The sequence below is a fragment of the Ovis aries genome, chromosome 2 (assembly GCF_016772045.2).
Source record: "Ovis aries strain OAR_USU_Benz2616 breed Rambouillet chromosome 2, ARS-UI_Ramb_v3.0, whole genome shotgun sequence".
Lineage (NCBI taxonomy): Eukaryota > Metazoa > Chordata > Mammalia > Artiodactyla > Bovidae > Ovis > Ovis aries.
The window spans coordinates 132,336,715-132,357,674 of record NC_056055.1 but is presented as its reverse complement, the minus strand read 5'-3'; the positions used below and the strand labels follow the sequence as shown (position 1 = coordinate 132,357,674).

General features: G+C 42.1%; 1 protein-coding gene across 3 annotated transcripts in view; it reads right to left on the bottom strand.

Moving 5' to 3' along the window:
* The window catches only part of PDE11A (phosphodiesterase 11A), a 462,517-nt gene that overhangs the window by 143,258 nt on the left and 298,299 nt on the right, over positions 1–20,960 (bottom strand). For all 3 annotated transcript variants that reach the window (XM_042243674.2, XM_004004552.6, XM_060409727.1), the window contains exon 10: positions 5,818–5,868. In XM_042243674.2, the coding sequence (XP_042099608.1) occupies positions 5,818–5,868 (51 nt within the window). The remainder of the gene's footprint in view (positions 1–5,817; positions 5,869–20,960) is intronic.

Below are 20,960 nucleotides of genomic sequence, written 5' to 3'. Positions count from 1 at the left end.
AGCACATGTCCTGCCTTCCTGCAACTAGAAAAAGGTGCGCCCTCTGGAGGCTCAATTCCTAAACAGCAGCCCATGCACCTGCCAGCCAGGTGGGGGGTCAGTCCCAATTACTGCCTCCTTTGTGCAGGCAGGGCTTCACCGGCGGCTCAGCAGTAAAGAATCTGCCAGCCAACCAGGAGATGAGAGTTCAGTCCCTGAGTTGGGATGATCCCCTGGAGAAGCAAATGGCAACCCGCTCCAGTTTTCTTGCCTGGGAAATCCCATGGACAGGCTACAGTCTGCCTGGTAGGCTACAGTCCATGGGGTTGCAAAGAGTAGATATAACTGGGCAACTGAGCATGCGCATTGCACAGGCAGGGACTCTTGCTCAAGGCCCATGACATACACATCTACCTGCATGACAGCAAGGACGGTTCTGAGGGCGGAAATTTCTTATTATAACATCAGACTATCTCATGGATCAAACGCATCTCCTGAAACTTGACTACTTAAAAAACAAAAGAAGAGGCTAGCACAGCCCTTCTCATTGCCCAGCCAGGCCCACAGCATTCTTTTCACAGAGGAAACCATATTTTTGATGTAGCCATTCCTATTTTTGCAGGTAAAGTCCACAGGGTGTACCTATTCTCGGTACTTTACCAGGATATTAATCTGTGGCCTAGACAATAACATTGAAAACTTAAAATATGCAAGAGGTAGTCCAAACACAAATACCCAAGGTGAGTTATTGGTGTTTAATTACTGAGGCAGTTAAACAGTGCTGTAAACGAGTTTAGCTTTGATTGTAGCCATAACCCTTGCAGTTTGGAATTGAAAGAAGGGATGATAGAGGGTGGCAATATAACATGAGGATGACCATGAGTTGATTTTAATTGGTAAATTGACATATATAGTGATAACTATTTGGCCTGCATTGGAATCCTAGGAAAGTGCATAGAATTATGGGAGCATATAATTGGTGCACTAAACTCATTTTCTTATGTTATCACAGCTGGCATCTTCAGGTTATTAAAAGCCTTTAAACCAGTCCTCTTCAAGGAGATCTAATTGTCATTATGGTCTCTATGCACTATTCCTCTTTGCACAGAGCAGAAGTACACAGGCATTAGAATCTGCACAGATTTTTCTGGACACATCTTGCTTATTTCAAGTTCAAGAAAGATCAGTAATGTTCATGAGGATAAAAACCATTCTTTAGATCTTGGTTTCCTCATGCAATGCATAGAGTGATCAACCCTTAAACGATAAATTAATATTATAACCTGAATCAGACTCTTAAGAACTTAACTCATTAGTTCAAGGAAGTTCTGTAAACTTTCTTGTGCACAGGTGGCTCTACAGAAAGGACTGTTTCCCAAGGTATAAATGATGTATCAGAAAGACAAAAAATGGGCTTAGGTTCTGACATTGTTGGATGATTAATTATATGTTGTTTCACCTACTTATTTTGGTTAGACAATCTAGGGACACTTCTAGAAAGGTTTTCACTCTTTAACCCATCCCCTGCCCACCACCACACACCCCCATGGAGACTTTTCCCTTCAGGAGAAATAGGATTAAGAGAACAAAGCAGAAATGAAAACACTGCTCCCCACCTTATGGCATTCTAGAATAGGAAGAGAAATCCCCAACATGGAAGAGTATGAAATCAGAAGATCAGATACAAAGAAAAGTAAGGTGGTACCAGCCTAGCATGAACACTTACTGAAGATTCACTGCAGGTTTATCATATAGACAATCTGTGTTGCTTTAGGCCATATCACCTAGGAGTACAGATAACAGTGAATTGAAAGTGATTAATGGTATGTATCACACCCTCCAGGATTTTGGGCTCTCCATCTCTCAAGGTTCTTGTCCTGAAGATGTGACCCTTAGTCTGCACTGAGTCCCTCAGCCTCTGCTGGTCATACTGGTAGGCAGGCACCTTGCCTCTGGTCATAGTAATGCTTCTTTCTATTGGGCTGCTGTATATCCTTTTGTGTGCTACGGACACTCTGGAATCCCTATGCTCTTGGGGGCATTTAATTCACTGAAACTATATTAAGTCTGGAGAAGGCAATGGCACCCCACTCCAGTACTCTTGCCTGGAAAATTCCACGGACAGAGGAGCCTGGTAGGCTGCAGTCCATGGGGTCGCTAAGAGTAGGACACGACTGAGCGACTTCACTTTCACTTTTCACTTTCATGCATTGGAAAAGGACATGGCAACCCACTCCAGTGTTCTTGCCTGGAGAATCCCAGGGACGGGGGAGCCTGCTGGGCTCCCGTCTAAGGGGTCGCACAGAGTCGGACACAACTGACGTGACTTAGCAGCAGCAGCAGCGTATTAAGTTCATGCCTTTTGTGTCCACTCATGTCCTTAGCTGAGAACATGAACCCATGGTAGGCTGGAGTAAGAGACAAATCCAAGAGGCAGACTCCATGGTGAACTTGGAATTCTCCAGACACTGAAGCCCATGGCCTCAGCTCCCAATAGGAAGAATTTCTTACTTAGAGGACTCTCATGTAAACAGACCACATCTCACTGGTCTTTAAGACATGTCTGAATCCCAGATGTGGTGAATCATAGGCTGCAATTGGAGTCTGACCTGAGTATTTGACCTCCAGATCTGTTTAGCACTCGATGGTGAAACCATTTTCTCCCCAAATTCTGACCTAATCTCTGAATCACTGATCACTAGCTTGGTCCCAACTGGGTATAATACAACACATTGAAACTCAGCCATTCTTCCACGTATGAAATCTCATGGATAACTCTGATTCTACATTTCAAATTTCTCCTTTCTCTCCCTCCTCTTCTCCATAACTATAGTTATGTGTGTATATATATATGCTAAGTCACTTCAGTCGGGTCCGACTCTGTGTGACCTCATAGACGGCAGCCTACCAGGCTCCCCCGTCCCTGGGATTCTCCAGGCAAGAACACTGGAGTGGGTTGCCATTTCCTTCTCCAATGCATGAAAGTGAAAAGTGAAAGTGGAGTCGCTCAGTCGTGTCCGACTCCTCACGACCCCATGGACTGCAGCCCACCAGGCTCCCCTGCCCATTATATATATATATATATATATATATGTATATGTATATATATACACATATACAGAGGAGCCTGGAGAGATACAGTCCACAGGGTTGCAAAGAGTCAGACATGACTGAAGTGACTTAGCATGCAGCTCCATTAAAAAAAACTATTGCAGTAGCCAAGGTTATAATATTTTTTAATATCTGCATAATTAATTTGTAAAACAAAGCACTTATTCACTGTTATTTAGCTACAATGTTAGGAAACTGCCGTTGCACATACTCTAGTGTGAAATTTCAGTAAATACTTTTCTATGTGCAGGATTATTTTAAGCCCACTACATTTTCATGTTATTGCTGCAATTATAAGATATCAGCTACTAATTATGATAATGTTGTATTTACTTTATATTTCAAGAAAAAAAAGCCACTAAGTTAAAATTATCTACTATATCTCAATTACATTCTAATAAAATATTCACTAATATCTTACAGGATAAAAATCTGGAATAAATCAGTTTAGTTAATAATCTGGATCATTTTAAGATGAAATAATGCTTTTTTCCCTCAAATTTAAATACTTCATATTTTCAGTATGTTTGTGAGCTAAAAATAAAAAAGCACAGCAAATTCCAAGATGATGTGTTTTCTTTATTCTAAGGAAAGAGTTAAGCCTGAACATAGGGCAGGACTTTTAGAAAGTAGACAGCTATTGATTTTGGGTGCTTCAGGACTAGACAAGTCACATCACATAGCTCTTGCCATCATATTTAGCCCATTATGAGCTTTGCTATTTATCTCCCTGCTTACCCCTTCCATCTTTTAGCAATGATGATAATTATAAAACAGTAAAAATATAAAACAGTAAAATATGTATATGGAATGTTTACATAACTAAATGTGATTAAAGTACAAAGCCTTAATATTTTTGATGGGCATGCTTATAAAACATATATAATATATATAAAATATAAAACATAACATAGCTGACTCACTTTTTTATATGGCAGAAACTAACTGTAATTATACTTCAATAATAAAGAAAAAAACAAAATCTATAAAAGTAAATATAAAAATAAATAAAGTATAATTATATATCACCATAGTTTTAAACATTTTCTTAATTAACTGTTTTGCGTTATACAACACTAAAGCTCTGGGGGTTGATTTAGTCATTCAATCATTTATTCGTGCATTTGACAAGTATTTACTGAGTGCTGCTATGTTCCAAGAACTGTGAACAGCGGTAGAGACGGAACAGTGAACAAAGTATATGCAAAGCCCTGCCCTGCTGCTGCTCACACACGTGGGCTGTTGATCTCCACAGCAAGCAGACCTTGGCTGCTGTGGTTTCGGTTCCCCCGTCGTTTCCCCTGTTCTCTGCTGTCACCTCACTGGCACCGTGGCTGTCTTGATCTGGGTCCTCACGGCAGGTCTTTTCCTAAGCATCTCTCCAAGCCATGAGAAACCATATCCCTGAATGGAGTCCAAGCAGCTCACCTTTGTCTGCTGCCCACGTGTTGCTCCCTGACTTTCCTAGCCATTCCCTCATCCCTGCTCTGAGTTTAGGGTCTTCCCTTGTTTTCTTTTTTTAAGCAGTGTGACTGAACCCTAATAATCTGATTCAATCGTGAGGCCCAAAGGTCTCCAGGCCATTTTTTCCTGGGAAGACAGAATGCGTTTACATTCAAATGACATGCTCAAGAGTAGCCACCATCAAGTGTTACTACAAATACACATTTTTCCTTATGATTGTAGTAACTTAGCTGATAATTCTCTGAAGTGAAGTGAAGTGAAAGTCACTCAGCCGTGTCTGATTCTTTGTGACCCCATGGACTATAGAGTCCACGAAATTCTCCAGGCCAGAATACTGGAGTGGGGAGCCTTTCCCTTCTCCAGGGCATCCTCCCAACCCAGGGATTGAACCCAGGTCTCCTGCATTGTAGGCGGATTCTTTACCAGCTGAGCCACAAGGGAAGCCCGATAATTCTCTGAACCTCCGCAAAACTCTGAAAAAGACAGACACCTAAACTTCCCAAAGGAGGGAAAATCAGGTTGCCCATACTCCCCTGTTTTGACCACTCAGAAGGGCAGGGAGAGGAGCAAGAATCCTGACCTGCCTTGAAGGGAAGGGGGGCGACTAAAGGGAAAGGAACATGAGACTCATGTCAGAGCTGGAAGGGGGTCCTGCTGGGTGGCAGTGTAGCACAGTGGTTAGGGGACTCCAGTTCTAAGGCCAGATTGCTTGACTATACCCCTTACAATCGTTTGACATTGGCCTGTCTGCTCAATACCTTTGTGCTTCAGTTTACTCATCTGTAAAATAATACCTACTTCATAGGAGTATAAGACTCAGATTAATACAGATAGAATGCTTTGTATTGTACCTGGTCCATAGTAAGCAGTTGGTGAATGGTAGCGAGTATTATCCTAATCTCTTTACTTATTTTTACAGATGAAGATATACACCCTAAGATTTTAAGTGAACAGAGAGTTAGAAGTAAGACAAATGCCAAAATCAGGCATCCCGATTCTCATCATATTACACAGATTTTTTTCCCCTGATATCCTGCATACTTAAAAAAGGAAAGAAAGAAACACTGAATCACTTAAATGATTAGGAATGAGCCATTCAGTTATACATAAATTCATTTTCCCATCTAAAACTGAAATATGCAAGTGGGCCTTACTCAGTTCTATTTCCCCAACATCCAGTGGGCAGGACTAGTTGTAGAGGCAAGAGACAAAGGGTCCAAAAGCCCTGGGAAGTTTAACTTCATACACTATTTGCTTCCTTACCTTAAACTTGTCAACTTCAGCTTTTGAACATGTTGCATGATAAGATAGCACCTGGTTCAGAAACAAAGGAAAAAAAAAAACTTCAAAAACTAGACATGACTTAATTATCTGAAATTCTCCTGGCACAAAACTAAACTTTGTTCAAGTATACCACCTTGACATAATAGTGGGTTCCCTGGTGGCTCAGACAGTAAAGCGTCTGTCTACAATGCAGGAGACCCGGGTTCAATCCCTGGGTCGGGAAGATCCCCTGGAGAAGGAAATGGCAACCCCCTCCAGTACTATTGCCTGGAGAATCCCATGGATGGGGGAGCCTGGTAGGCTACAGTCCATGGGGTCGCAAAGAGTCGGACACGACTGAGCGACTTCACTTCACTTCACTTCAATGTATGATGAGAAATTCCCAGTAACCATCTGTGATACAGATTATCTTCTGTGCAAGTACAGTGAAATCTATTACAATGAGGAATGGAATGACAGTCCATGTTAAAGGCTACGTGTTTTATACCAGGATGTTTATATAAGTAGTTACTTTACCCAAGGGACATGATGTGGCTCGAGACCACAGCTCCCAAGGTGTGACTATTTCTCCCATGAAACGCTTTGAAATGCAAATAAATCAAAAGGTATATGTATGTGTGTGCACATCTATGTATGTGCATATTTGTGTGTGTGTGTCTATGTGTGTGTCCTGCGGTAGACACTGTAACTTGCTGACTCAACTTCCATGTCTGGTCTATTCTCATTTGCCTGCTTTTGTTCTCTAGGAAAGATATATTGTTATTCCCAATCATCTGCAATTTTCTTTTTAATTGGCTACACCTTGTTGCATGTGGGATCTTAGTTTCCTGACCAGGAATTGAACCCATGTCCCCTGCATAGGAAAGCAGATTCCTAACCCCTGGACTATACGGGAAGTCCCCTGCAATGTTTGTTGTAAGAGGATTATATTTACCTGTTTCATGGACATCAGCCTAAGTATATGATTAATTTTAGTCAATCGGTGGTGGAGGAAAGTGATGGTGCCACCTTTGAGAATAGTCTTTAAGAGCCATCATGTGGTTCTGCCATATCCTCTTCCCTCCACCATGGAAGGGCATGGCCCTGAGAGGTGCTACCCCTCTCAGCCTGGGTCTCCAGGGGAAGAAGATGCATGGAGCTGAGCCATAGCCAACACACTGCCGATGCTGTGTCACATGAGCAAGAAATCAGCTTTTGTGCTTTATCATCGCATCTTAACTTACTGATAGAGTTTGAAAATCAACAACCCAATTGGCAGACTCACTGCCACCAGGGGTGGTCATGTGGGGTGGCCGTGCGACATTCCTCTGATGGACGAAATATATGTGGGAGTGTGGGGTCTGCCTGCATCCTTTCTTTGTTTTCCCTGGAAAACAGCTGTAAGGCCTAGACATGCAGCAAAATCTGTTACCTCTGAGGTTATGGCCATAAGCGTGAACAGATGCCTTGTTATAGATCTAGAGCAGAGAGGGAAAGAGAAATGAAGCCGACCCTGGTCTGCCTTGTTCCAGACTTATTGTTCTGCAGAACAGATACACTCACATTTCCTTGAGTCAATACTGGATGTTATGAGGCATATGCACACGCAAACACCATGTATGTAGTCTACAGATGCTGCCAGTTCCATCCTTAATCTGTACAAATGTCAAGTCAATCTGAGAAAGGCTAAATCCCTCTTCAACTACAGCTTTAGAGAATCTCAGTGCATATTTTCCTCTGAAAAGTAAAGTCATACCTTTCTTCTGAAACTGACAGTCTCTTGTTGGTGAGCAGGGATGTATCATCAGCTAGTAAGAGTACCTTGTTCATGCAGGAGCAGGCCCTTTGGTAAAGTGCAGTCTAGGAAGAGGCGACATTGTCCCCTCAGAGAATCCCTAGAAGGGCAACAAGCCAGCAAAGCAGATTCCTCAGGACAAGAGATCCTTGCGCCCTGCTAGAGAATGCTCTGATTTTATCCTTCCAAGCAGTTTCTGCAGTTTGGTCCTAAAGGGTTTCCTGGAATGCATCAGGAAGGTGATCGTGTGTCATTGTTGCAGTCACCCTCAGGATTTGCTTTACACACAGAGCACAGCAATGAGACCCTAGTAACATCTGTGCCCCTTTCACGTATACCATCGCTGTAGATACCACGCAACCCTGACCAGACAGAAATACACAACAGTGGCCTTGCTTAGCTCCTAGCTTCATACTGTAGCAAAGCCTCCGATCAAAGGTGTCACTCTTCCTAATGGGCATCTACAAAGGCTGTGAGGACACATCGGACTTTCCCTCATCACCTGTGGTCAGGGATCACGTCCATTTACTCCTCAAACTGCATCAGCTTTGGTTGTTCCCTCATAATTTCACTGAAACAGCTTGTATCAGGGTTTTCGATTTCTTGCTATCAAATCTCTCTGCAAATGTATTTCGCAGCAACTCTGAATGCAGGTGATTGCTCTTGCCGTTTTTGAAGAGGGTCCTCTTGGCACCACGCGATCTTGGTTGTCATTCCACAGTCCTGTCTGTTCTTTCTCTGTGTTCTCTTTTAGCCTGCCTCCTCTACTTGAACTCTAAACGGAGACACTTACTCAGTCTCTTCTTCAGGAATGTCACACATGCTCATGACCTTATATGCCATCTGTAGGTTGACAACGTTCAAATTTAGCCCTAATCTCTCCTTGAGCTTCAAACTCACATATCCTGCTGTTTACATCACTAACTTCCAACTTGGCTGACTCAGTAGCATCTCAGATTTAATATGCCTAAACATGCCCACTGATTTTCCCATCTTTAGTAGACAGAATGATGCTCCTCGTGCCCTCATGATGGCCACATCCCAGTCCCTGAAACGTGCACATATTTATGTTACATGGCAAGGGGGAATTTAGGTGCCAGCGGATTTAAGGATGCTCATCAGCTAACCTGTAGATAGGAAGATGATCCTGGATTATCTAGGTGAACCTAATGTAGTCACAGGAGTCTTTATAAGTCAAAGAAGAAAGCAGGAGAGTCAGAATCAGTGATGTGACATAAGCAATATCGACTCTCCCATTGCTAACTCTAAAGACGGAAGGGAGACATGAGCCCACAAATGCAGGAAGCCTCTAGAAACTAGAAAAGGCAAGGAAACAGACTGTCCTCCAGAGCCTCCCCTAGAAGAAACACAGCCTACTCACACTTTGATTTTAGCTCAAGGAGAGCCATTTCAGACTTCTGACGTCTAGAACGTCAAGATAATAAAGTTCTGTCTGTTGTTTTAACCCACAAAGTTTGTGCTAACTCGTTACAGGAGCCATGGGAAACGGATGTCACTAATCTCTTTTTCTCCCAGTCTTCCCAGCAACATGATGAAACTTCATTCAATCAGTTATTTAAAGCCGAAGAACCTGAGGGTGATCCTTGATATTCCCCTCCCTCTTTCGCTCACACTGAATCCAGGGGAACAACATACCATTTCCACTCCTGTATCCTGACTCTTTCCGGTTTCACCACCACTACCCAGATCCAGTCCACCATCCTCTCCTACCTGGGCCCTGACAATAATCTTTCTACCCTTACCCCTCCTGATCTCTTTGGCATACATCGGCCAGAGTGATACCTAAGAAATATAAATCAGATCTTGCCATCCTCCAGCTGAAAACTCATCAGTCATCAGCGACTCCGGTTACACTTAGAATAACATCGCGATGTGGCCCCCAGCGGCCTCTCAAATTACACGGCTTGTGCTGCATTCTCTGGACATGCTCACCTCCTTTTGGGTTTTCTATATACCACACTCTTTTCCATCTTAGAGCCTTATATGCCCTTATCTCCTGGTTGATATTTTCATCCTTCTGAAATTAGGCTAAATGTTACCTCTTCAATGAGGTCTTCAGTCAGTGCCTTGAGAAACCAGCTCACTCACCATTACTCTCTGTGTTCCCAGGCTGTTTCCGTCACACCACTTATCACAGTTGGAGTTATGTGTTAGCTTGTTTGTCCCCTGCCTCCCCCTCTAGACTGCAAGCACCATGAAGGCAAGGATCAAATCTGGTTTTGGTTGCCAACGGATATCCTGTCGCTAGGAGAATGCCTGATACTTAGTTGGCACTCAGCAAATATTTAATGAATCATGCAATAGGAAATAATCTCAAAAGAAAATAATCTATTTCTCATATGCTTCTCTGCTTGTATTATTAGTGGCCTTAATTTACGTCTTTTCCTCAACAAAATCATAATATGTCTTAGGGCATAAACTGAACAGTGTAGGTAGGGTTGCCAGTTTTAACATATAAAAATACAGGACACCCCATCAAACTTGAATTTCAGATAAATCACTAATATCTGCACTATTTGAGACATAGTTATACTGAGAATATTATTTGTTATTGATCTTAAGTTCAAATTTAACTGGGCGTCTTTCTGTTTTCACCCAGTAACCTTACTTCTCCTCTCTCCAAATTAAAAAGGCTGGAAAAAAAATATGGAAAACTTTAAGCCACATTCCAAAATTTTTCATGTGCCTCACTCAAGCCCTCCCAGTGACTTTTTTTTCCCAGCATTTTTTCTGGCAAACCTACCAAATATCTCAAGTCTAGAGTATTTTCAGCAAAGTCAAATAACCTCACTAATCTAAGATCTGAGACTAATCTATGGATGCCATTGAAGGAAATATAATAAGATCAAAGTAATTCCTGATTACTTATAGCATAACCAATATTGCAAAGAGAATCTGTGTGTGTGTGTGTGTGTGTGTGCACACGGGTGTGACCACATGGCACAGCTGATAACTAAAAATCATGCACGTTTCTGTGGTGGAGAACAAAAAAACAAAGAATTTACTTTTTAAGCTGCTATTGTTGTTAAACCCTTTTGGATAAGTTAAAGTTTCCTCCATGTTTCTAGAGCATATTGACTTTAAAAGAATCCCTTAAGCTATATATTTCATACCAAGGAGCTGCTGCTGCTGCTGCTGCTAAGTCACTTCAGTCGTGTCCAACTCTGTGTGACCCCATAGACAGCAGCCCACCAGGCTCCCCCATCCCTGGGATTCTCCAGGCAAGAACACTGGAGTGGGTTGCCATGTCCTTCTCCAAAGCATGAAAGTGAAAAGTGAAAGTGAAGTCGCTCAGTTGTGCCCGACTCTTAGCGACTCCATGGACTGCAGCTTACCAGGCTCCTCCATCCATGGAATTTCCCAGGCAAGAGTACTGGAGTGGGGTGCCATTGCCTTCTCCGATCAAGGAGCTAGAGATACTATTTATTTCTGAGTAAATGGCAACCCACTCCAGTGTTCTTGCCTGGAGAATCCCAGGGACGGAGAAGCCTGGTGGGCTGCCGTCTATGGGGCTGCACAGAGTTGGACACGACTGAAGCAACTTAGCAGCAGCAATAATATATTTGATAGAATACAAAAGCTTTAAATGAATTTATTGTAATGGTTTTGAAAAAAGATGCATTTGCAAATCTTACATATACACTTTCTCTATGAAGAACATTGTTAGTTTATGAGAGTTTAGCCATTACATACACACTCACAAGATTTTTTTGATAGCTAAACAGAATTTGTATAAAGTTTACTTACAAAAGTAAACAGCTGACCCACAAAGCACTTAACAAACATTAAACTTTCACAAGAAAATGTCTATTCCAGATAGCTTTATCTTTGTAGCTGTATTCATTTTGAAAATATTTTAAAGTAAAATCTAGTGACTCAGTTTCATTGGTGAGCTCTGACTGAAGAAATCTCTATAGTTCCAAAAATAGATCACTATTTGCAAAACCCTGCCAACTTTAATTATCTTTTGGATTGAACTTGTTCCTAGCAAAACAAAGAAACAGAGGCAAGAAAATGTAAAAGAAAGCCACTGCTAGACCCATGCACAACAGATGAAAGAAGTCATGTTTTTGTGTCGTGTTTCCGCAGCAGGAAAAGACAATTAACTACATTTCAAAAGGAAAACATTGAGCAGAGCTATGAAATAGGACCACGGTAGCAAGCCTTGCCCTCTGCCGTATGCGGTTCGACACCAGAGCCAAACGCTTGCCTTGCAGTCCCAGGAACTGCCCCTAAGTAGCAGAGGGCAAACCTCTGACAAGAGAGTACCGAATGTTAATTTATTGCGGATCTAGGAAGCCGTTTGCTCCTGGAATGAGAAATGAATCATTGCAAATGCTGGCTGCCAGAAGTACAAACATAAAGAACCACTTAACAGGGAGAAGGAATGCAGACCTTGCTGAGGACCCAGACGAGTTGTCTCTGGAGGCCTGAATATTTACTGATGTGTTTACAGCTCAGGGGGCAAAGTGGTACTTGGTGGCTCTTGGAAGAAACTGGTATCAGAGTCAAGGTGGTCTGTGGTAAAATTGCAAATACTTTATTCTGAGGAGCTCAGAAGACGTAAAGAAACTTTGAGATCAGCAGCAGGCCTCTGCCAAAGGTGGCAAAACACAAGGAATGAAAAGCCAATTTACTTGGGATGACTTAATAGAAGGACTATCTGAGTGAAGAGCCATTCTCTAGGATTTCTTAACAAGAGGGTGATAGGCTTCAAAGACGCTGCAACTGAATGAATGCAGGGAGACTGAGAAGTCATCAGTTTCCACTGTTAAATATTTAAGAAAGTGTCTGCTGTTTAATGGAATAAAATGTTCAGAAAGATGACTTCAAATAACTGTGTCTGCCTGAGTGACCTGTTATCACAGCCTTTGGGCTATATCTGTCATAAAACATATTTTTAATATTCTAAAAAAAATCTTTTGGAATTTTAAGTAGAATAAAAGATTCCTGCAGAATCTAGGGTAATAAAACAGTCAATTGTCAGACGACGTCAGTTCAGCTGCCTTTTAACTACTACCTGCAGGAAAGAAGGGCCACACTCATAGTTCGCCTCAGCATATATGTATTGTGTACCTACTATGTGTAAATCATCATGATAGATATTTTGGTCTTCTTTTTCCTATCCTGGCAAATACATTTTATTGGTGGTGGTTTTGTCACCAAATTGTGTCTGACTCTTGTGACCCCATGGACTGTAGCCTGCCAGGCTCCTCTGTCCATAGGATTCTCCAGGCAAGAATACTGGAGTGGGTTGCCATTTCCTTCTCCAGGGGATCTTCCTGACTCAGGAATCAAACCCGGGTCTCCTGCACTGCAGGCAGATTCTGTCCCAATTGAGCTACAAGGAAATTGGAGGCCTCAGTTTTATTTGATTGCTGGTAGTTGTATGAAGCACTGTGCTTCATACAGTGCTTTGTTAAGGTTTAAGATGACTGAGATGGTAAAGAATCTGCCTGCAGTGCAGGAGACCCGGGTTCAATCCCTGGGTCGGGAAGATCCCTTGGAGAAGGGAATGGCTACCCACTCCAGTATTCTTGCCTGGAGAATCCCATGGACAGAGGAGCCTGGTAGGCTACAGTCCATGGAGTTGCAAAGAGTTGGACATGACTGAGCAACTAACACTTTCATTTCATTTTCAAGGAAGAGCTCAGCAGGAGTTCTATGCAGAGTGCATCATGCTAAGTATCCAGCTGGATGAATCACAAGCTGGAATCAAGACTGTGTGGAGAAATATCAACAACCTCAGATATGCAGATGATACCACTCTAATGGCAGAGAGTGAAGAGGAACTAAAGAGCCTTTTGATGAGGGTGAAAGAGGAGAGTGAAAAAACTGGCTTAAAACTCAACATTCCAAAACTAAGATCATAGCATGTGGTCCCATCATTTCATGGCAAATAGATGGGTCAAAAGCAGAAACAGTGACAGATTTTATTTTCTTGAGCTCCAAAATCACTGTGGACAGTGATTGCAGCCACAAAATTAAAAGACACTTGCTCCTTGGCAGAAAAGCTCTGACAAAGTTATACAGCACATTACAAAAGTAGAGATGTCACTGCCAACAGAGGTCCATAAAGCTGTGTGTGGATATAAGAGTTGGACCATAAAGAAAGCTGAGCACCGAAGAATTGATGCTTTTGAACTGTGGTGCTAGAGAAGACTCTTGAGAGTCCCTAGAACAGCAAGGAGATCAAATTAGTCCATCCTAAAGGAAATCAACCCTGAATATTCATTGGAACGACTGATGCTGAAGCTCCATTATTTTGGCCACCTAATGTGAAGAGCTGACTCATTTGGAAAGACCCTGATGCTAGAAAAGATTGAGGGCAGACAGAGAAGGGGGTGGCAGAAGATGAGATGGTTGGATGGCATCACTGACTCAATGGACATGAGTTTGAGCAAACTCAGGGAGACAGTGAAGGACAGGGAAGCATGGTGTGCTGCAGTCCATGGGGTCACAGAGAGTCTGACATGACTTAGCAACTGAACAACAACAGCAGGAGCTCTCTCCAATATAACCTTGCTTTTCACCTTTTCTCCCCTATTTCTCCATTTCAAATGTAAAGTAACAGAATTCTATTGCTTTCTCATAGAGAATGGTTTTCCATACCCTCTGGTTGTTGGAGGCAGTCAAAATTTATTTCCTCATATATTTACTATCCTGGGAGGGCTTGTCAAGAATCTTCCCATGGAATCCCAATGCCAAAGTTAGATAATTTTTCACCTACATTCTTACACTTCAGAAATTCTCATATACCTCTTAAGTCATTCATTAGCTCAGTGGGTCACAAACGTTAACATGCATCAGAACAGAGATGTCTGCCTTGAGAATTCCTGGTTTAGTGCAGCTAAGGTGGGACCTTAACAGCTGCATTTCTAACAAGTTCCCAGGTGAGGTTGATGCTGCTTGTCTGGGAGCCACACTGTAAGAACCACTGTTCTGATTCCCATCGATGGAGTCTAGGTTTAAAATGTCTAGATTAGAGGGGAGGAGTGAGCAGAAATGAAAGAAACAAAATGGTTTGGGTCTTCTCCCAAATCCCAGTATGATTTGAATAGCTTTATTTTTAAGAGGCTTAGAAATATTTCTTTAGTTTTACTCTGCTAGTTAGCTTTCATGACTATATTTCTTTAAACTTCTGAATTTCATTGACAATGGAGATAAAACGCTGTGAGATTAGTTTCATTGGATTTATTTAGAACACTTTGGCTTATGCAAGCAATTTGGCAAAGATCCTGTTTAAAACTATGTCATCATGTAAGTCAACTCTTTGACATTTCTGGGCCCAGAAATCAGAATTTATCCCCTGTATTGCACTGGTTTACAGAATGACTTCATTTTCTCCCTGTCTATAGGGGTCAGTAGTAGTACTTGATTTTGCTTGTGTAGATTAATTGCTCTATGGATTATCTACAGCATTCTTAGAGTAGGTCATTTTTTTCCATTCAGTTTTGTCTTCTTACTTTGTGGTCACTTAGTACACCAGCATTGGGAAGCAGTATAACTTGTTGGTTGAACACAGGGATGCTGGAATTAGATGGCCTGGGTTCATGATCCTGGTCCACTAGCCCTTAATTATCTAAACTCACTGAGTCTCAGTTTACCTATCAGTAAAAGGCAGGGAATATTTGCATTTTCCACTCACATTTTACTAGCTGGAGAAAGTCCCATGGCTCTATTTAACTTCAAGGGAGTGGAAGGTATAACCCTACAGCAGGCTCAGCAGGTGATGGGCTCTAAAGATTACCCCAATGGTTCGGTAGTCAGACAGCAGGTAGAATTAGAATTGTTTTGGAAATCAGGGCAAATAAATCTAATATATGAACCACAGCATATGCATTTTATGGTGCTTTTCAATTTTTGCTTCTTTCCTGATTCTCTTCTGTATTCAAAGAGTTGTGTGTGGTACACAGGATCTTCATATAAGTGGGATTATAGTATAACCTTATTACCTTCTTTATATTTAACATATGTAGTTCATGTAGCATATGGTCATTAAACACTACTGATTTGACTAAACACATTGTGATACCCATAGAAGAAAATTATTACAACTGAAAGGTTATTATTGGGTTAATGCAGTTCCATAGCTTTTAAAAACTGCTTAGCTACCAATTTCAATCACTTCAATGTCCTTAGGGTGAAAGAAATAGCCTATTTTTTTCCAGAAAGTTGCATGTGGCAATAATTCCAATTTTTAAAAAGTTTTTAGTTGTCGCTCATAAAAGATCTCAGCCATTAACACTTAAATTCAAAAGTCTTTTTTGGATTAATTCTTACTGGTAATTTAATATAGCTCTATACATATGCATATTACACTATAATTTATAACTGTTTCAAAATAAATGTTCCTTCCTCACAGTTGCATAACTCCCCACGTTATGTGTGAAAGTGAGGCTGTTTTTTTAATCATGTAGGTTATTAAGAGTATTAATATTTCACCAGTGTTTTTCTAATGAACTCATTGCTTACTTGTTTTCTTATTTGTTAATAGCAAAAGAAGAGAACATAGCATTCTTTCAGACTAATTGAACAACTTGGATTGGTTATTTCTGTTTCTAAAACAACTATAATATGTGTCGAGGCTTTTTCAAATCTATAATTTAAATATTTGGAACTGACATTTCTTAATGCCAGATCTGATTTCACTTAATGCCATATTTCAAAGTAGCTTGTTATTGAATATATGTTTATTTTCTGTACCTCTCCTCTCATGGTTTTTGCATAATCAACAAGACCACCATGGTTGATGATCTGGGAAGAAATACCTTGATTATCTGCACTGATTGTGCAGGAACACCGTCGAGAACTTTATGTCTGAAGCAGTGCGGTTTTGCTGGGAGCTACCCCTAGAGCAAAAGGGGTAAGAAGGGACGAGGCCTAGTTTGGGTCACTGTCAAACTGACTGGGGCCACAAAGGCAAACAGCTGTCACGGAGGAAAGAGAAGTCCAAAAGTAAAAGTTAAAAAGGGCAGCTTTTAAGCTTTCTGGGCAAGGTTGGTGGCTACAGAGATAAGATTAGATCTGAGGGAGTAAGTCAGGGAACAGTATACAAGCGTTGAGTTTCTAGATCATGAGCCATTCATTCAAGATGTATCTACTAAGGACTTGCAAAACAGTCTCTGGCATAAATGCTACCAACGTTTTCTTAGGTCAGTCTCCCAAAGCAATAGAAACAAAAACAAAAGTCAACAAATGTGTGACCTAATCAAAGTTATAAGCTTTTGCACAGCAAAGAAAACCATAAACAAAACAAAAAGACTGGGAGAAAATATTTGCAAATTATGTGACCGACAGGGCTTAATTTTCAAAATATACAAACAGCTCATACAACTCAATAACAAAAATCCCAAATAACCGGATCCAAAAAATGGGCAGAAGACCTAAGTAGACATTTTTCTAAGGAAGACATAGCATGGCCAAAATGCACTTGAAAAGATGCTCATCATCACTAATTAGTTCAGTTCAGTTCAGCCACTCAGTTGTGTCTGACTCATGGTGACCCCATGAACTGCAGCACGCCAGGCCTCCCTGTCCATCACCAACTCCCGGAGTTCACTCAAACTCATGTCCATTGAGTTGGTGATCCCATCCGACCATGTCATCCTCTGTCGCCCCCTTCCCCTCCTGCCCTCAATCTTTCCCGGCATCAGGGTCTTTTCAAATGAGTCAGTTCTTTGCATCAGGTGGCCAAAGTATTGGAGTTTCAGCTTCAACATCAGTCCTTCCAATGAACAGCCAGGACTGATCTCCTTTAGGATGGAAAGGTTGGATCTTCTTGCAGTCCAAGGGACTCTCAAGGGTCTTCTCCAACACCACAGTTCAAAAGCATCAATTTTTCAGCACACAGCTTTCTTTATAGTCCAACTCTCACATCCATACATGACTACTGGAAAACCATAGCCTTGACTAGATGGACTTTGTTGGCAAAGTAATGTCTCTGCTTTTGAATATGCTATCTAGGTTGGTCATAACTTTCCTTCCAAGGAATAAGAGTCTTTTAATTTCATGGCTGCAGTCACCATATGCAGTGATTTTGGAGTCCCCCTGCCCCCCGCTGGCAAAAAAAAAATCAGCCACTGTTCCCACTGTTTCCCCATCTATTTGCCATGAAGTGATGGGACTGGATGTCATGATATTAGTTTTCTGAATATTGAGATTTAAGCCAACCTTTTTCCTCTCCTCTTTCACTTTCATCAAGAGGCTTTTTAGTTCTTCTTCACTTTCTGCCATAAGGGTGGTATCATCTGCATATCTGAGGTTATTGATATTTCTCCTGGCAATCTTGATTCCATTTTGTGCTTCATCCAGCCCAGCATTTCTCATAATGTACTCTGCATAGAAGTTAAATAAGCAGGGTGACAATATTCAGCCTTGACGTACTCCTTTCCCGATCTGGAACCAGATGGTGTGATCACTCACCTAGAGCCAGACATCCTGGAACGTGAAGTCAAGTGGGCCTTAGGAAGCATCACTATGAACAAAGCTAGTGGAGGTGATGGAATTCCAGTTGAGCTATTTCAAATCCTGAAAGATGATGCTGTGAAAGCACTGCACTCAATATGTCAGCAAATTTGGAAAACTCAGCAGTGGTCGCAGGACTGGAAAAGGTCAGTTTTTATTCCAATTCCAAAGAAAGGCAATGCCAAAGAATGCTCAAACTACCACACAATTGTACTCATCTCACACACTAGTAAAGTAATGCTCAAAATTCTCCAAGCCAGGCTTCAGCAATACATGAACCGTGAACTTCCAGATGTTCCAGCTCGTTTTAGAAAAGGCAGAGGAACCAGAGATCAAATTGCCAACATCCGCTGGATCATGGAAAAAGCAAGAGAATTCCAGAAAAACATCTATTTCTGCTTTATTGACTATGCCAAAGCCTTTGACTGTGTGGATCACAATAAACTGGGGAAAATTCTGAAAGAGATGGGAATACCAGACCACCTGATCTGCCTCTTGAGAAATGTGTATGCAGGTCAGGAGGCAATAGTTAGAACTGGACATGGAACAACAGACTGGCTCCAAATCGGGAAAGGAGTACGTCAAGGCTGTATATTGTCACCCTGTTTATTTAACTTATATGCAGTGTACATCACTAATTAGTAGAGAAATATAAATCAAAACCGCCATGAGGTATCCCTTCACACCAGTCATATCGGCTGTCATAATAAAAAAATTTCTATAAATAATAAATACTGGAGAGGGTGTGGAGAACGGAACCATCCTACACTATTAATGGGAGTGTAAACTGTTGCAGTCACTGTGGAAAACAGCACAGAGTTTCCTTCAAAAACCCACAAAACAAGGGTTGCTATATGATCCAGCAATCTCACTCCTGGGCATGTATCCAGAAAAAAACCAATAATTCAAAAAGATACATGCATCTTTACACTCTTCATAGCACTATTCACAATAGCCAAGACATGGAAACACACTAAATGTCCATCAGCTGGTAAATGGATAAAGTAGATGCGGTATATATGTACAATGGGATACTCAGTTATAAAAATGAATGAAATAATGCTATTATCATACTAATACTAAGTGAAGTAAGTCAGAAAGAGAAAGGCAAATACCATGTAATATCGCTTAATATATGGAATCTAAAATATGAACCAAATGGAATGTATCTGCAAAAACAGATACACAGACACAGAGAACAGACTTGTGGTTCCAAGGGGGAAGGAGGGTGCGGGAAGGACGGACTCGGTGTTTGGGATTAGCAGATGTAAACTGTTATATATGGGACGGATAAACAAAAAGGTCCTACTGCATAACACAAGGAACTATATTCAACATCCTGTAATAAACCATAGTGGAAAAGAATATAAAAAAAGAATATATATGTGTGTGTATAACTGAATCACTGCTGTACAGCAGAAATTAACACAACATTGTAAATCAACTATATTTCAATAAGATAAATTTAAAAAAATCTACTGAGTTGATTTGCACCAAGCACTGTGTACATGGTCCCTGTCTTAACGGAACTTCTGCTTTAGCAGTAGAGATAGACACTAAACAGGCAAACATGTACATTGAAATAATGTCTATAAAGTCAACTAGCAAAATGCTGAAAGAGACAACGGGGGGTGGGCAGAGTGTGCGAAGGTGGCAGGAAAGTGGGTTAGGGACGCCTTGTCTGAGATGGTAACTTTAAGCCAAACCCGGAAAATATTAAGGAACTAGCCAGGGCAAGAGGCAGAGGCAAGGTACTTGGGTGGAAGGTGAAGTTGCCTGGAGGGCAATGTGGGTGAGGCAGGGGAGACCTGAGGTGAGGGGGGAGGGCCAGGCCATCCAGAGCTTTCTAAGTTAATAGAGGATTTTTATTGTCCTCCGTGGGAAGACACGGAGGAGTTTGGGGCAAGAGATTGACTGTGACCTGGGCAGCCCCTTATGCACTCTTCTTCAATTATACTCCACTCCAGATGTGGCCACCACCCCTACTTTCAAGGCATTTCCCCCCTAGGTATATTACATAGTTTTGCCTATTCCTAAACTAAGAAAAGCAGATTCCCATTACATGTAGAACATGATCCCAGTTGCTATACAGGATGGATTGGAGGTAGACAAGAGTGGATGGGAGAGAGAGAACAGCAGCTGGGCCAGGACAGTAGAAGTGGGGATCAAGGTCTGTGGAATCTGGAAAAAAGAGCCCTACCCGAGGAGAAAGGACCAGAACCGTGGGAGTGGCCAGGCTTTGTCTTCCTCTTTGTGACACTTAGACAACGGTACTGCTCGAGACCCTGGCCATCCCAGTCTGCACTATGCAGTGAAGGGCTCAGCTCTGGCGCTCCTGGGCTGTGGTCCACCCTCCTGGGGAGAAAAGTCCCTGGGGTCCAGGGGACCGGTCCACCCAGACTATGTAGCAGGTACTTGGCATCACCCAGACTAAACTCCAGGCACCCCAGAATTTCCCCCAGGCACCCTGCAGGCCCCAGCCCATTGCCAGGGCTTGCGTGGGCTTCTTCCCCAGGTTTGGCGTCCTCTGAGTGCACCTCTGGGTGGGGGCTATTTGCCAGGCTGTGGACAGAGGCTGGACCATGTGGGCTGGGAGGCTCACCTGTTTGTACACACTGAGCCCAGTGCAGGGAGTTGGTGGGCTGTGGAGAGGAGGGAGGCTTTGTGGGCTTGGAGCCAGTGGGTGGTTCCTGGGTGTGATTTACCGCCTTTTGAAAGCGGCAGCCTCTTTCTGCTCCCTGTACTACAGCACTATCAAGACACTCAGCACCCATATCCGGAGTCAGAGCCTGAGTGAAGATCAGTTTCTTACTCAGCTTGGTTTCACAGGCCAGCATGCCACTAGAGATGCAGGCCCTAG